The sequence below is a fragment of the Typha angustifolia genome, chromosome 15 (genome assembly GCF_048772165.1).
Source record: "Typha angustifolia cultivar Huaian chromosome 15, ASM4877216v1, whole genome shotgun sequence".
Lineage (NCBI taxonomy): Eukaryota > Viridiplantae > Streptophyta > Magnoliopsida > Poales > Typhaceae > Typha > Typha angustifolia.
This window is the reverse complement of record NC_133253.1, coordinates 15,664,780-15,680,728: the sequence shown is the minus strand read 5'-3', so window position 1 is coordinate 15,680,728 and position 15,949 is coordinate 15,664,780. Positions and strand designations below refer to the sequence as shown.

At 36.1% G+C, this 15,949-nt stretch overlaps 2 protein-coding genes across 2 annotated transcripts; one reads left to right on the top strand and one right to left on the bottom strand.

Moving 5' to 3' along the window:
• Positions 1-595: 595 nt before the first annotated feature.
• Positions 596-8,509, top strand: LOC140777295 (uncharacterized). The gene is made up of 10 exons (XM_073121316.1): positions 596-987; positions 2,448-2,584; positions 2,934-3,107; positions 3,829-4,065; positions 4,140-4,240; positions 4,314-4,386; positions 4,542-4,610; positions 4,691-4,798; positions 5,990-6,115; positions 8,234-8,509. The coding sequence occupies exons 1-10, from the start codon at positions 684-686 to the stop codon at positions 8,426-8,428; spliced, it is 1,524 nt and encodes a 507-aa protein (XP_072977417.1). The 5' UTR covers positions 596-683; the 3' UTR covers positions 8,429-8,509.
• A 949-nt stretch (positions 8,510-9,458) lies between these two features.
• On the bottom strand, positions 9,459-15,003 carry LOC140777296 (serine/threonine-protein phosphatase PP1-like). The gene is made up of 4 exons (XM_073121317.1): positions 14,565-15,003; positions 10,920-11,479; positions 10,364-10,576; positions 9,459-9,689 (listed from the first exon to the last, which is right to left on the bottom strand). Exons 1-4 carry the CDS (start codon positions 14,740-14,742, stop codon positions 9,675-9,677), a joined length of 966 nt encoding a protein of 321 aa, XP_072977418.1. The 5' UTR covers positions 14,743-15,003; the 3' UTR covers positions 9,459-9,674.
• Positions 15,004-15,949: the final 946 nt, after the last annotated feature.

Here is a 15,949-nt window from a genome sequence, read left to right as displayed (position 1 = left end):
AAAATTAAATACATTCATTTTTTATAATAAAATACACACAATGTAATGGAGTCCTTTTGTAATCAATGTTTTATATATTTAATTAATTATTTATAGATTTGAATAATATCCTGCTTTTTTTTCATAACTAAACAAAATATCTTAAAATTAAAAAAACAATTATAATTAATTTTAATTACGAATCAAGTGGATATGGTTATCCGGGTGTCTATCCAAAGATTACTGTCATAATATTCGATTCATGGATAACTTATTCGGCAACAACTTACCTACTCCACAATAACACCAATCGATCTAGCTCGTTGGGAGTTGGCCACAAGTTTATACCAAATCTACTCGTACATTTAATAAAATAGCTATATATAATATATGTATTAGATTGCTATGGGTTTTAAATTTAGTTCGGAATTATGACTTCTATAGCATCTAATTTGTTTAATTATTTACTAAGTGAACAGAGGAGCTAGTTGAGCTGTATAAATGAATTAAATGAGTAATATTTTGAAGAAGGTTGACTTGGGGCATTAAGTCAACAGAGGCAAACAGTAGCTGGCTCGAAATTTGTTCGAGATGAACACAAGCTATGATTTCAGCAGCTCAGCTCCATAAATTTTTACTTCGAGTCGAACACGAGCGAGCTCGATTGCCGCCGCTACTCCGCAGTGGGTGCTGACGACGTGGATATGATATCCGCCTCCGTCGCTATCCGCGGGATAGTAAGTGGGTTATTCTCGTCGTCGCTCGCAAACCCACTTGTGCCATCTCCACTTCTCCGCCGCCGTCCCCACCTACACGCGCGCCTGCGCCCGCGAATCCGGAGCCTAGTCATGGCCTCTGCCGCCGCCTCGGATCCGCACGTGGCCGGCGCGTGGTACTCCGTGCCGGATCTGAGCCTTTGCGACCATCGCTTCACGGTGCCCCTCGACCACTCCAGCAAGGACGCCTCTACGGTTAAGATCACCGTGTTCGCTCGCGAGGTCGTCGCTGGTGAGCATCCTTTCCCTCTGAATCGCTTGCGTTCGTCCTCTGTGGAATTTAAACGAATGGGTCATGTGCATATCTTGGTTCGTCTAAAGATCGAATCTTTTCCTCTTTTCTGTTTCATGAATTTCAGACTTTGGAGGTTAAATTAAAATGGATTGATTAGGAGGGTTTTGATTGTAATGCGTGATCCTCTATTTTGTTACCTATTTCTTTGGCTCTATAGCTATACTAATGTTTGAGTGGTAATACTTCAAAATCGTCCTTTTGGGTGTAATAAAAGATGCAAAGTTCTTGGAAAGTGCAATGCTTGGTGTGGTTCTATGTGCAGGATTGGGAACACCATAATCCTTCAATATCGTTTGCTACCTTGTGTACTAGAAATGCCAATTTCAGGATGGAGCAACATAAAATGCAGAACTTTTTCCCACGAGATGTGGGATGATGAAAGCTCATGATTGCCATTTAAGTTCGCGGCATGCAAGGAATTGATCAATGGTGGTTAATTTCTTCTCAAAGCAGCAGGAAGTTGTACCATGTGCATAACATCAGCCAATGTGGGGGAACTTATCATTATCTTCAGCTGAAATATTACTATTGATTTTGATGTGAACATAACAGATATGTTTAAATATCTATTTAGAATGGTGACAGACTCATAATGTTTGAATAGAGATTAGTATGCATTGATCAGAAATTACTTTTAATTATTTTCTCTATTAAAGTATGCATTAAAAGGAGGTTCGCTTTTTGTTAGAAACTTAGAATGGCCAAAGACTGGATATGGTGAAAAGGAATGAGATAACTATCCTTTCTAAGATAAAAGAATCCCAATGTTGTTTTAATTTGTTATAGCTGCTTTTGGTCAGTTACTGGGGAGAGACTTATACCCAAGTGCAATCTTTCATCATGTATGCTACATCAAAATTAGAGGATTCTTCTAGGCTACCTTTTAAGGTAACTATGTGCAATTATGGCACGCCAAAACATTAAAGAGTACTACACTAGCACCCTACATTTCTCGGTTACTGTATGGTCACCCATCATTAAGCATGTACACACAATAAGAATTGATTTTTTGGAGGCCTTCCATGTTTCATTCTAGAGTTTATTCTTCTATCTGGTCACTTACATATCATATTATACTAGCATTGAGGAGGGAGTCTCATGTTAGGTGGTTGCCTCCATCTAGTGATGCTGCTGCTGAATGAGTTGCTTTATTCCTTTTACAAGACTTGCTTTACTCTCTTTACAGGATCTTTCATCTTCCAAAAGAACATTTCTTAATTGTCCAACATTAGTAGAAGTGTAGAACATGCTTGAATTTTTCAAATAATTTCACTTTTGGTTATTTTTGTAGAATGTCCATATGTGTTGAGATCTCCATTATGAGAAGATATGCTATCTGAAAAAGGATTACCTAAATCTGCTGTCTTAATTTGTATGTCTACTCTTTATTCTTGCAGCTGGAAAGGAAGAGCTACCTTTGCCATATTTATTATACCTACAAGGTGGGCCCGGATTCGAAAGCCCTCGTCCAGTTGATGCTAGTGGATGGCTGAAGAAAGCATGCGAAGATTACCGTGTTATCTTGCTAGATCAGGTATGTTCCAGACCTTTAGCAAAATCCTCTATATCATCTTCAAGAGTGATCATTTCTTTAAAGCAAAAAATCACTATTTAGACAGCAAATTTCCAGTAATAGCATAAATAAACTATAAAGAATTGTTGGAGTTGGAAAATGTCGATTAATAAAGAAGTGATATATTAGAGCAAAACTTTGAAATGATGAAAGTACCCTCATAAAAAGGTGTTGATGGGTATATTTATCTTTAAGATAAATTGAGTTGTTGTTGCGCTGTAAATAGTGCTTTCTCATCTATAAATATCATTTTCCTTTCTTTACTGTCTTGAATAATATTTCTCACATGTATTAAATCTCCTCTTGTCAGCGAGGAACTGGTTTATCAACTCCTTTAACAGTCTCTTCTCTTTCACAAATGACATCTGCTTCGGAGCTAGTTGACTACTTGAAACATTTCCGAGCTGATAACATAGTCAAAGATGCTGAGTTTATCCGCATACATCTTGTACCAGATGCTGGATCATGGACAGTGTTAGGGCAAGTATGACTTCTGGCTTAATCTCTATGTAGATAACAACGTCCATTATTCATTCTAGGAGAATCCCAAAAAGAAACACCAAATTTGAAATAGATTCATAAGTTTTTGTTTCTGATCAGACTGGTAGGGTGCGCACCTAATTTACTGGATGCCCACCCAGCTCTGAAATATATATTGACTCATATGTAAAAATTGTATGTGGCCCCAATTATTGAAATTAATTACTTAATGGTAAAAATTGTATGTGCCCTTGTAGAAAAAAGAAATTACTTAATGGTATCTATACAGAAATTGTATGACAAATATACCCTTAAGCCAATTAGTTAATAATTAATTAGATTATTTAACTTTAGGCTTAATTAAATAATAGCGCACACACTCTAATTATTTACATATGTGGCCCCAGTTATTGAAATTAATATAAATTAATCCAACAGTGCAACATTTTGATTTTTTTCATTGACATTTTTTGGTGTACCTTTGTCATTGCATGCACCCGTTAAGGACTATAAAACCTATCTCTTTGTAGCTGTATTTTACTACAATAAAAGATTTTCTTAGGTCCACTTGATATTAATCAAACTGTTTCTAACTCTTTTTATCTTAGTTTTTATTAATGTTATGGAACAGTAGCTCAATTGAACCATTTATCCATCTTAACATACTTTCCTGTTTATTACTTTTGTCTGATAAGACTTTTGATTTTACTCCAATATTTCTGTAGAGCTACGGTGGGTTTTGTGCAGTGACCTATTTGAGTTTTGCTCCACAAGGCCTTAAATCTGTTCTTTTAACGGGAGGGCTTCCGCCAATTGGGAGCAACTGTACTGCAAATTCTGTGTACAGAGCCTGCTTTGAGCAGGTTGTCCATCAAAACGAGAAGTACTATAAAAGGTTTCCTCAAGATATTCCAGTTGTTTGTGAAGTTGTAAATTACTTGACTGAAGTTGAAGGTGGAGGGGTTAGTCATCTTCTTTTTTAAACAAAAATTCCTGTTCTATCCATGTAGTATTTACATTTATGTCATCTGAATAGGTGCGTCTTCCATCTGGAGGTATTTTAACACCCAAAGGGTTGCAATGTCTTGGACTTGTTGGTTTAGGCTCTGGTAGTGGGTTTGAACGTCTACATTACATGTAAGAGAATGGTACCATTAATAAGATTTTATATATTCCAACTTTTGGATGTATTTGACATGGTTGACTACAGGTTTGAGAGAGTCTGGGATCCTGTATTAGTTCCAGGTGCACAAAAGTGTATGAGTTATTCCTTCTTGAAAGCGGTAACCCTCTTTGCCTTTCATCTCCTTTTACTTTTTTTAAGGCAATCACAAGAGAGTTTATGGGACAAGCTTAATTTTTTCTGTGTATCCTGTATATTATCTACTATTTGCTTCCCACTTGATTGACTTAATAATAGTTGAGTACTTTTGTGCAGATTGAGAGTTGGATTGAGTTTGATTCGAATCCCCTATATGCACTTTTGCATGAAGCCATTTATTGTCAGGTAACTCATGACTCTAGATAGCAATATTCATGTAAAGCACTACTACATTTTATTCTAATAATTTTCACATCTGAGTGAAGGGTGCTCCATCACAATGGTCAGCACACAGGATCAGGGGTGAGCATGAGAGCTTATTTGATCCAATTGAAGCTGCAAAAGAAGGTCGTCCTGTATATTTTACTGGGGAGGTAAGTTAGGTATTAGAAGGTTAAATTGGTGACTTAGCCACACAATTAGAACCAACTGTGAGAAGTTTACAACAAGAGGCACTAACACACAATTATTGATCTTTTAGCATCATGTCTTATATAAATTTATCGAATACTTTTCTTTTTAATGTTCATTTATAGAACATTCTGAGGCGATCCATTAGCTGGCAGGTTGATTGGGTACTATACCACAAGAACAACTGAAAAGCTCTGCTGTAGAATGGATAACATTCTAGTATTCCTTAAGGGCATTATTTGTTCAAACCAAAATCTATATGCTTTTAGGCTTATTCCAATGGAAAACACACTGTAGCACTTGTTCTGCTTGAGTGTTTCCTTCTTCTGTTTTCCTTTTGTGATCCTAATGGGATATTGGATAAGTGCTCAGGTGATCATCAGTCTTCTTTGCACTGCTAAATTTCAGCCACAGAAAAAGAAATAACTTGAGAGGGAATAAGGACAATGATCTGCACATTTATTGTTGGGCCCGCCAGCTTTAATTAAACTGATGCCTTTGGTAGATTAAAGTTGACAAATGTTAGCCTGCGAGCTTATTTATTGGAACATTGTTACACAGTATATGTTAAGGAAATACATCATGTGGTTATCATACTCCAGTGATAATGTGAAAAGATCCAGGAATTCGAAGCTTGCCTCATACAATGCTGTGATGAAACTATAGTTTTCTGACTTTCTAATTAGCCTGCCAAACTGAAAGGTAAAAAAATGTAATGATTGGTAGAAATAATCGGTAGCTTTATTAATCAAAGAAAAATGATTTAGAACCTATGTTCTCATATTTGACCTTTCCTAGTTAGCATGTATTTGACACAGAATCTAATGGCTCCACGTGGATGATTATAGTACTAAAATATGCCTGAGACGTATCGCAATTGCTTCTCTTAGACCATGGCTTGGAAGCAACTGATTCTTTTTCTGAGAAGAACATCTTTTTTCAGATAATCATTATGTAATGGGTATGGAAGAGCACCAATTGGCAGCCACATCTAATCATTTGTGTTACATTTCAAGCTTTCGTATTTGTTTTCTGAATTTTTCAGGCAATTATCTTATATCTGATGTATAATCAGATTTTGAGCCTCACAAGTTTTGCTTTGAATTGTGTTTTTCTGCTTTAAAATACTGATGTATGTATTATTTTGTTATCAGATGATATTTCCATGGATGTTTGACGAGATCAATGCTTTAAGACAATTTAAAGAAGCTGCTCATCTGTTGGCTGAGAAAGAGGACTGGCCCCCCCTGTATGATGTTGACAGGCTAAATAATAACCAGGTATTACATTTTACATGCTAGAATTATATAATAATTTCTTATAAACTACTGAGTAGACCTTCGTTATTTCTTCTCACCATATTGCTGGTCATTTCATATCATAATCCACAACTCTTCATCAATGGACTTCAAGCTTTGTAAGGTGCTAGCATATAACATCCATTGATTTGGCATGAATGCACATAATAAGTTATTACTGATGTTTCATTCCCATAGTGCTCACATGGGGCTATTGATATTGTTGATCCAGCAGATGGTCCCTCTCCTATCTGAACCTTATTATATTACCTCCAGAGTTAAACATTGCTCTCTACTCATGTATTGGGATTCTGAGTAAGTCAACCTGCCAGATGGCTAGTTTTCATGGATGAGAATATATCACATTGGACAGCTTATCTACCACTGGTTAAACCCGGGCAGGAGAAAATTTGCGGGCTACTTAGGCCCACAGGGAAATGAACACCTGTGAAAAGTAGGTGGGAGAGCTGCAGCAAGTGTATCTCAGTCTAGAAAAGACTTGGCTGGACACACCCCATCAACACAAAGCCAGGCTCAACCCATATGCTACCCTGGCTATTTGTTCTGACTGCAATGACACTTGACTGTTAGCTATGTTGTGAAGAGCTATAAGAATCTGTGATTAACACAACTCTGAGAATTCACTCTTATCTTCGACCCATGCCTTTTCATCTGTCACTTAGGATTTGTTCATGTCTAGAGGTGTCAGCTTGCCAACTGCGTTCTCCCCTCCTGATATATGGAAGACAAGACCAATTTAGGACCAATGCCTTATTTGACCTACTGATTCTTATAAAGTGGTTGTGTCAGATTTGGTGACCATCATCGCTAGCTACCTTATACATTTTGGGCTGATAAAAATGGACTGCATGAGTAATTACATAGATGCAGACTGTCACCACCTAGAGTGAATTGGTCCATCTTTGTACCTTTGTGTGAGGACAAAGTAGTTGAACTTTTCACCCTGCATTGGTGAGTACAAGCACACCTTTGATTTGGTGGGTATAACATGGCTTTTGTGTTTGTTCGCCTCAATGTTACTGTAGACCATTAAAATTGATTGGCTTTGGCCTCCACATTTTTTATCTTGCCAAGTCTATTTTTAAACTCAGGATATATTTGAGTACTGTGGCTCAATGTTGTTCGAACATAATAATTGCCAACAGAGGTTCTGGGTGTTTGCACACTCAATGTTACTGTAGACCGTTAAAATTGATTGGCTTGACCTCCACATTTTTTATCTTGCTAAGTCTATTTTAAACTCAGGATGTATTTGAGTACTGTGGCTTAATGTTGTTCGAACATAATAATTGCCAACGGAAGTTCTGGGTGTTTGCGCACTTAAGATTCAGTTTGCAATAACTTAAAAAGGCATTTTGTTGCTCGAACCCCCACATTCAGGGGATGAATAAATGTCTTAAAAGGTGTGGAATGCGCATATTGCAAGGCATTCTTGCTGGTAAGTCAGAATCTCTGTGTAACTGGTACTTTCTGTAACGACAATTTTTGCAGCACTAGTCAGATCAAAAGAATTTTCCATCTCCATTGTTATCAGAGATCTATAGCTACAGCTACTGTCTCGAACTGTCCAGAACTAGTAGTTTCAAATGTTTATTAATGACTATTGCATATACTTTTCAACCATTGGAATCACAGGTGATTCGAACACATGAGCTTTTCTCTTCTGTTCACATGCTTGGCATTGCCCTCTTGCCTTTTAGCAGAAATTTAACCCCCCTGCTTCGCATCCCCTTGTGGGATGTCGATTGCCCTTCTTCCCAGGGATACGACTATTGGGTTTCATAGTGTTTTGTTACATGTAGAAGTAGATTTGTACCTCTAGGTTTGCAGGAGATGAAATATGTTCTAATATTGCTTGTTGGTTCCTCAATGATACTTTCACGTGTTAGATGGGCATCATAAATTGGTAAACATTGTTGCGAATTTTGTTGAATTCTGGCAGCTGGAGAACATTGCAGTCATATTAGTGCCTGTTATAGCATATGCAACAATAGATACGATACAAAGATTCTGTTGCTGGTTCTACTCCTGTATATTGATCGCCATCTCCTGACAAAGATTGTCCATTCCATCGTGCAGGTTCCAGTTGCTGCTGCTGTTTATTATGAAGATATGTATGTTAACTTTAAACTTGCCATGGAAACGGCCTCACAGATTGCAGGAATCAGGCTATGGGTGACCAATGAATATATGCATTCTGGGCTCCGTGATAGTGGTTCTCAAGTTTTTGAGCAGCTGATGGCGATGTTGCAAGGCAAAAAGCCTTGGTTTTAGTTGCAGATATCAACACTGATTTCATCTAGTAATGTGAATGAATTCATCTGCAATAATTAACAAAAAGAAATCCAAGTTTCATCTTTCGTGACTTACACAAAATAGATCAGATTCAAATCTGTTGGCATGAGAGTACTAACGTATCTGACAGTCAATCTATGTCTTTGTAATAGGAAAAAATTGGACTAAGAAAGTAGAAATACCTAATAGTAATTGGAGTAGCTGCTTTTTTCTGCACCCATTCCTCCCTATCCTCTGTTTCTGCTTATGGTTTTGAGTTATGAAAGCAGGTGCAGACCTATCAAAGGGATAAAAAGAGACATGGCATCTACATTCTAATCTGCTAATATGCTACTCTGCCTATTCCTTTTAAAGTGTCTCACCTGAAAAAAAAAGACTTCTTTTAAAAAAAGAAAAAAAAAAGGAGGTGAAACTAGTTGGTAAGAAAGTCATTTCTTTATTTTATTTTTACAATCAAACATCAAAAAGTTAAGAAATTATTAAAAATAAGTATTCTTTTTCATTCACTTTCTAGCAACCAAACAAATCCTTAATCAATTCAAAATCTATAATAACGTTTTCTTTTTCTGAAGTAAAATAAGTTTCCCAAGGTGTAATTATCTAGGTAAATTTCTCAAATTATTACATTCAAGTGCTCAAGGAACAGCTGAAAAGTTAATTCACTGATAAATTACATTCTCTTTCTAATGCACAGCTCAACCCAAGCAATTCAATTTCCCCTATTTATAAACCATGTCATGCATTATGTAAGAACAAATGCACCTCTCAAGATTGCTATAGGAACTTGAATTGCATCTTAGGCTCCATTTGGAAAGGACTAACTTTCTCCCAAATTACTTCTGTTAATGTACCAAATGTACCTATTATGGAGTAAATAGCTCCGACCAAAAGATGGTTCTATTTTATCCACAGCTATCTCCTTTATTTGTACTTGGCCAAAGGAATAAGTATGAGTAGTAAATTTTACCTGACGGATGAAAGCTGTCTTGCTAAAATTTCTGTTACACAATAATCACAATCCGGAGAACAAGATCACCTTCCACAATAAGCTTTACACATTTATGATTTTGTTTACAGATAGTCAGGCAATAAAGAAACATATGTCGCTTATCTTGAACCCACAATGGGGAGCTACAGATTGGATGAGATTAAAGGCTTAAAGCTGCTCACTAGAAATTCTCCCAAGGGCGAGATCCTGGGAAAAGAGCGCGTGCCTGACTTTATCTTAACCTTTCCCGCCCTGATGAAATCAAAAGATCACCGAACATCAGCAAGATCGATAATAATCAGATAGATGAAGGCAAATTTTGAGAGGGGCAAAACTTACCCTTATTATTGCATAAAGCTATTAAGCTTCTACTATAACTTAAGCCCATCACCTCTTGGATGGAAGGGATAAAACTTTCAATCATACCAAGTTTTCTATTGTATTTTGTCATCATATGATTACTTAAATAAACAAACAACTATTTCCAACAAATATTATAAGTTGATAACTACAAATAATAAACACCAAAAATCTTAGCAAAGGAGCATAACAATCAACAATACAACTTATAAATAGATATTATATGCACATTGATGTGCATGCTCAAGTTATTTTTTTTAAAAGTATATGCAGGAAGAATATGCATGCATATATGGTTACATATTAATGTGGTCCTCATAACACGGCCATATACAAGAACCATGAAGGACAGTTTATCCAGTGTCAGAAGTGGCCGCATAGGCCAATTCTATGCCATGGAGTAAAAGCACTAAAATGCTTTTAATGAAAGCTCCATAATTACAACTAAACACTGCGACAAGTTCTAATGAATGAAGCAGCATGAACACAGTGATTTAACAATGAAAATAATAAATGGATAGTCTGCAAAACAAGATCTTACATCAGGTGATTTGCTAGATTATTACCTTTCTAGGAGGTGTTCCTGGTTTCAACAAATTGTTCCCAAATCCCATCTTCCCCTTCTTATCAGATGGTTTAAGAATCTGAAATGAACATGTTAGGGAATCATCCACACTCATCATAGCGCCAGCATTGTCAAACTCGCCACAATAGTTAGGGGCAGAAAATACAGTCACAAGTTGACGCTTGGAGAAAAATTCATAGCCATCTTCCACAACCTGTGCAAGAAAATTATTCAATGGAATGCACTAAAAGGAAGAAAGATAATGGTTTATTAGGGAAAAGGTGATCAGTAAGAACAACTCCAAATAATCCATTGCCTCCAGAGAACTAATAAAATCAGAGTAGAGTCAGAAGAAATAGTCAACTTGTTTACTATAGATAGCACAAAATTCATCTAGTAGCTTAGCCTGTTCAGTTCCTAAGACTCCAAAAAAAAGTAGGTGATTCTATCTGAAAGGATTCAATCCATATCATACTCGGTACTTTAAAATTAAAGCTTGCAACTTTGTATAGTACTTTCAACCAAGAATTATGATGCTTTAATTAAGCAGCCACTACCTGGTGGGCTCGGCAGATTAGATCTATATCATGCTTCTGGAGGAACTCAGAAACTTTGTCAGGTCCAAAGGTATAAGAAACACCTCTGTCATTCTCTCCCCATCCCTCAATATCTTTGTCAGGATCTGACCATAGCAGATCACACAGGAGACCTTGGTCTGGAACATCCACGGGGCGAGCAATATACCGGATCTGATTCAAGTCATTCAAATATGGAGATAAACCTCCATGCATGCAGAGGATCTTCTCATCAATAAGTGCAGCCACCGGAAGGCAGTTAAAACAATCAGTGAAAACCTTCCACAGGCGGACATTAAACCTCCTCTTGCACTCATCATAGAACCCATAGATTCGGTTGATGGAAGCACATTCATGGTTTCCCCTTAGAAGAAAGAAGTTCTCTGGGTACTTTATCTTATAGGCAAGGAGAAGGCATATCGTTTCTATGCTTTGCTTACCACGATCAACATAGTCCCCAAGGAACAAGTAATTAGCTTTTGGTGGTAAACCACCATATTCAAATAATCGAAGAAGATCTGAGTATTGGCCATGGATATCTCCTGCCAGTAAAGGAAAGGTCAAATGCTCTATATGGTCCAGATCACTTAGCATCACATGCACAATATATATTAACAAAAGAACTTTTGTGCTTTGGGCATATGTAAACCAGTAAATACTATTAAAATTTGTCGATGTGAAAAGTCAGACAGACACAATTTCATCGAAGATGATACTACGGCTGAGTTATAATTCTACTCAAGCTCCAAGTGTTGTTATATGCCACTTATATTTGATTGCCAAAATTACTAATAGGTAAAGCAGCCATACAGAATTAACAAAACAAGTCTCCCCCTTTATTGATCGTGCATCATAACAAATCCACATCAATAAAAAGGGGGCAATTATTAGGGTGTGTGCAAGAGAGTAACAAACTGTTAAAAAGACCATTCTGCACATGTATAACATGAAAATAGGACCCACAAGTGACCAGACATGTTCTTTTTACCTAAATGAGAATACATTAATGTTAATACCACGGTCTTGAAAATCAAGACTGGGATCGATTGCCCAGAAAAATGATATTGATTAGCAGTATGCCCATATAGCCCATGCGTATCAGCCACTTCAATATCGACTAATTTTTAATTACATAGGATTCTAAAATATATTATAAGATATAAGAAAATTCCTAATTTTTTTTAAATAATAGAAAATAGATAATATAAAATTACTCTATGTGAATTCAATGGGATTTTCATCATACTCCAAAAAAGACTCTGAAAACTAAAAAAAAGAAAATAATTTCCCTGCTTTTCTAGAGTTTTGCAACTCTCTAGTTTATTCTCCCTCTCTCTACTCCCCCTCCCTCAAGTATGTCAGCACTCTCTCTAGTCTCTCTCCTCTCTCACTATCTCCTCCCTTCTTTCACTTTGTCCCTTCCTCTTCTCTTATTGCCAACTCTCTCTATCCTTCTCTCTAGTCTTCCTTCTCTCTCTCTCTCTCTCTCTCTCTCTCTCTCTCTCTCTCTCTCTACTGAGAGAAGGATAGAGAGACCAAATGAGAGAACAAGAGAGAGATCACTATAAAGAGGGTGGTCATCTAAGAGAGGGGAGAGAGAGGGAAAAGAGGTTGCCGGTGAGAGAGAGAGAAGAAAGGCTAAAAAATCATTAAAAAAGGGAGAAACAAACTCATTGGAGTTGCTAAAGGTTGCAAAAACCATTGGAGACAATCCCCGGATGTCACCGGATCTATTGATTACTATCATGGGAAACACAAGTGGAAGAGAGAGAGGGAAAAGGTAGGAGAAAGAAGAGAAATCGGTCCTCAGTTAGATCAGGTCAAATCAAGTCTACGTAAACCGATCCAAACCATTAACTTGTTTCAACCAATCCCACCGATCCACGCTCAATTTCACCCAATTTCAGCAGAGATCTAACTGATCCTCGACTGAGATCGCATTACGTCGAGATTGGTTGAAACTGTGAACCTTAATCAATACTTAATGCTTGTGCAAGACTTTCTAAAAGTACCAAAATACTACTAAAAGAAGCCTATGATAATTACCAACACATTGTAATTGTTAGATCTTCAATTAACACTCCTTCCTATAATCCTATTAGTGATTTCTTTTTCATCTTAGATATAAGATGCCACGAGTTAAATCTCACATTTTTTATCTGACTGTTACAACTATCACTTTTCGAACTATCAAAGATGTCCCTTTGTCAGCTTCACATTTTACTATGCTAAACAGACAAAAGGCTAATGTAAAGCATACATGTAACATAACCTAGAACATTCCAAACCAGGAAAACAGTCAAAGACAACAAGTAATTAAATAAGAAGAATTCTAAGCTATGATTTTTGTCCTCTTATCATCTGCCGAATATTCTAGATTAGATATTGTACCTAATTGTTATTGTTTAGTGTGTTTAAGCTCAACTTAGTCATATGCTTAAAACCATACAAAAAGTGTTGTGTCAGTAATGTACTTTAGTTTGCAGGCAGGCACATGTATGAGGATATTCAGCTAAAACACATCAGCTAACTCCATTATTTAATCTATTCTACATTAAAATTGTTGCTCTTTTTGCTCCCATTTCTTCTTCCCTGGTCCTTTTCTCCTACAAAGTGTTTAAAAAAGTTCTTACAGACTCATTTGGCAAATATTTGGGCTATGACACAAGGCTTTAATGGCTTTTACTCTTAAGTTCAAGAATTGTAAGACCTCATTATCTTAAATGTTCTGATCTTATAGGACCTCACTACGCCAAAATTTTCAATACAAGCTCCATGAATATGGAGTCCGATCCCCTTCTTGAATTAATTTTGTTAAAGCTTTTGTAAGAATCACTACCATGAATAAGAATATTAAATTTTTAAAGAGTCAGAGATTGATGTAGCTGTCTGTTCAGGAATATGTGAAACATTCAGGAATCTAACATAATTGACTACCTCATGACCTTCCCATAGAAATGTATGACATGAAACCAACCTTTCTTTTGAAATGACAAATGTACCGCCAAGCCACACAAGTAAATTACTAATGGAATGTCCTTATTTCAGATATAAAAGTAAATTTTCCTCGCAATTTTTTCCAGTGATTTTTATAAATGGCTATACTAATAAACCTTTTTTGAATGATTCAAATGAAAAATATTTCTCAATGGTTACTCTTATACTAAGAATAAACATAATAAATTTATGTTTGTTCCTGCAGTAGAAACAGTTCGATCTGTTCCTGAATAGCTTCCTTCAATAATTAGTTATGACACAATAGTAAATAGATAAAAAGTACAATACATAGATTGTAACACTCAAAAAGAAAAGCTAGGTATACCACAATAAAATCTTTCTCAACTAACAACAATACTAAAATGGAAAAAATAAAAGTCTGAACAGACAGACTTCAATGATGCACTGATAAGAACTTGGTTTCAGATATTACAAGGTCGTCTAAATGCTCCCTTTTGCATTGAGCTATCAATATCCAAGTTTTAATTCTGCATATATCTTTCCCTAAAAATTAAGTCAGTCCATTTCGGAATACAACTTCCTAACCTTAAATTCCTCAACCAAATTAAATTCATTGCAGTCAGTAACCAAAACTAAACCGCACAAAAATTGAAAAAACAATGATTTCACCGCAGATCTTGATGGGAGCCTCGAGCTCCAATAGATTTGGCTGGTTGAGAAATATCTCCTTCGACGCTAGGCACAGTTGTCGGATCTCCGCGTCCGCCAGCTGTACTTGCTTCGTCGTCCTCCCATTCCTCGCGTCGTGCAGCCGCCGGATGATCTCATCCAACACTCTTTGATCCATCGCCGTCCCCTCCCCCTCCCCCTCCCCCTCCTCCTCTTGAAAGGCCTAGAAAACCGTAACCCTAACTGTTCCTCTCCTCAGAAAGAAAGAAGAAGAAAAGAAAGCACTTTGATTCACTCTCTACTTCCGGTATTGGAAAATAAGGAAAGTGGCTCCTTTTTCTCGTGGAAGAAGAAATTTACTGAGGAGAAGACGGGGAAGTCAAGTGGAGAAGAAGGGATGAGAGGGGGAAGTCACTTTGCGCGTCACTTCCCGCCTCCGTCAAAAGGGAAAGAGAATAAAAAAAAAGGGGAAAATTAGGGTTTATAAAGAGTAGTCGTATTGAGATAACAACAGCCCTCGGAGTAGCGGTCTCATGAAACCTCTATTCGAATAAGCGTTTTTTAAATTAAAAAAAAATTAAAAAGAGAAAGTGAATTTATTTTTGATAGGTAAGGAAGTCACTTTCTCAATTTATTTTTTTAATCTAAAATTTAAATTTAAATTTAAATTTAAATTTTTTTAGAAAGTGAATACTTTCTTTACCTAATTTCTCACGGTCAAATATAAAGTGAAAAATACATAGAGATAATTTGCAAGGAAAATACAACGCATTTTTTTTGGTAAAGAGATATCTACTTCTTGTTCTAACACTATCATTTAATCCTCGTGGTCCGGCTAAATTTATATTTACTCTAGTATAATTTTATTTGTGTAATTAACTTACGGTTATATTTAAATTAAAACTATTATTTCTATTATATTTGGACAAATCACAAGTCGAATTGAAGATATTATAGTGCATATAAAATAATACTTTTCGGGTTTTAAGATAGCAAACATATATTTATATATTCAAAAACTTTATCCAATCCTCTATAATTTCTGTAACTAATGAGTATCTTTAAATTCGATCTGTGGTTTAGTTAAATATATTAGAAAAAGTAATAAATACACTTTTGTCTATATAATAAAAAAAATAAAATGACATAAATAAAACTACAGCATGTGAAGTAAATTTTTGCCTAAATCAAAAAGAGTTAATATATAATTTCCCCCCCTTTTTTTTTTACTATTCTCTTTTCAAACAGCTAGATGAAAAGAAGAGATAGAGTTGTATGAGTTATTTATTAGATGCACAAAATGTATCTTGCACCTAATTAGACATGCTGGTATTCTAATAATATTAAGAAAATTCCTCCTTTCTCTAGCTAAAAAGAATGACCGG

What these genes read in the sequence shown, in the direction of transcription:
- LOC140777295 (XM_073121316.1), top strand. Translation starts at nt 684, where the DNA reads ATGATATCCGCCTCCGTCGCTATCCGCGGGATAGTAAGTGGGTTATTC. An exon ending in CATGGACAGTGTTAGGGCAA is followed by an intron (nt 3,108 to 3,828) that starts GTATGACTTCTG and finishes ATATTTCTGTAG; the next exon opens with AGCTACGGTGGGTTTTGTGC. An exon ending in CTGAAGTTGAAGGTGGAGGG is followed by an intron (nt 4,066 to 4,139) that starts GTTAGTCATCTT and finishes TCATCTGAATAG; the next exon opens with GTGCGTCTTCCATCTGGAGG.
- LOC140777296 (XM_073121317.1), bottom strand. Translation starts at nt 14,742, where the DNA reads ATGGATCAAAGAGTGTTGGATGAGATCATCCGGCGGCTGCACGACGCG. An exon ending in GGCTCCCATCAAGATCTGCG is followed by an intron (nt 11,480 to 14,564) that starts GTGAAATCATTG and finishes CTTTACTGGCAG; the next exon opens with GAGATATCCATGGCCAATAC. An exon ending in TAATCTGCCGAGCCCACCAG is followed by an intron (nt 10,577 to 10,919) that starts GTAGTGGCTGCT and finishes TTTCTTGCACAG; the next exon opens with GTTGTGGAAGATGGCTATGA.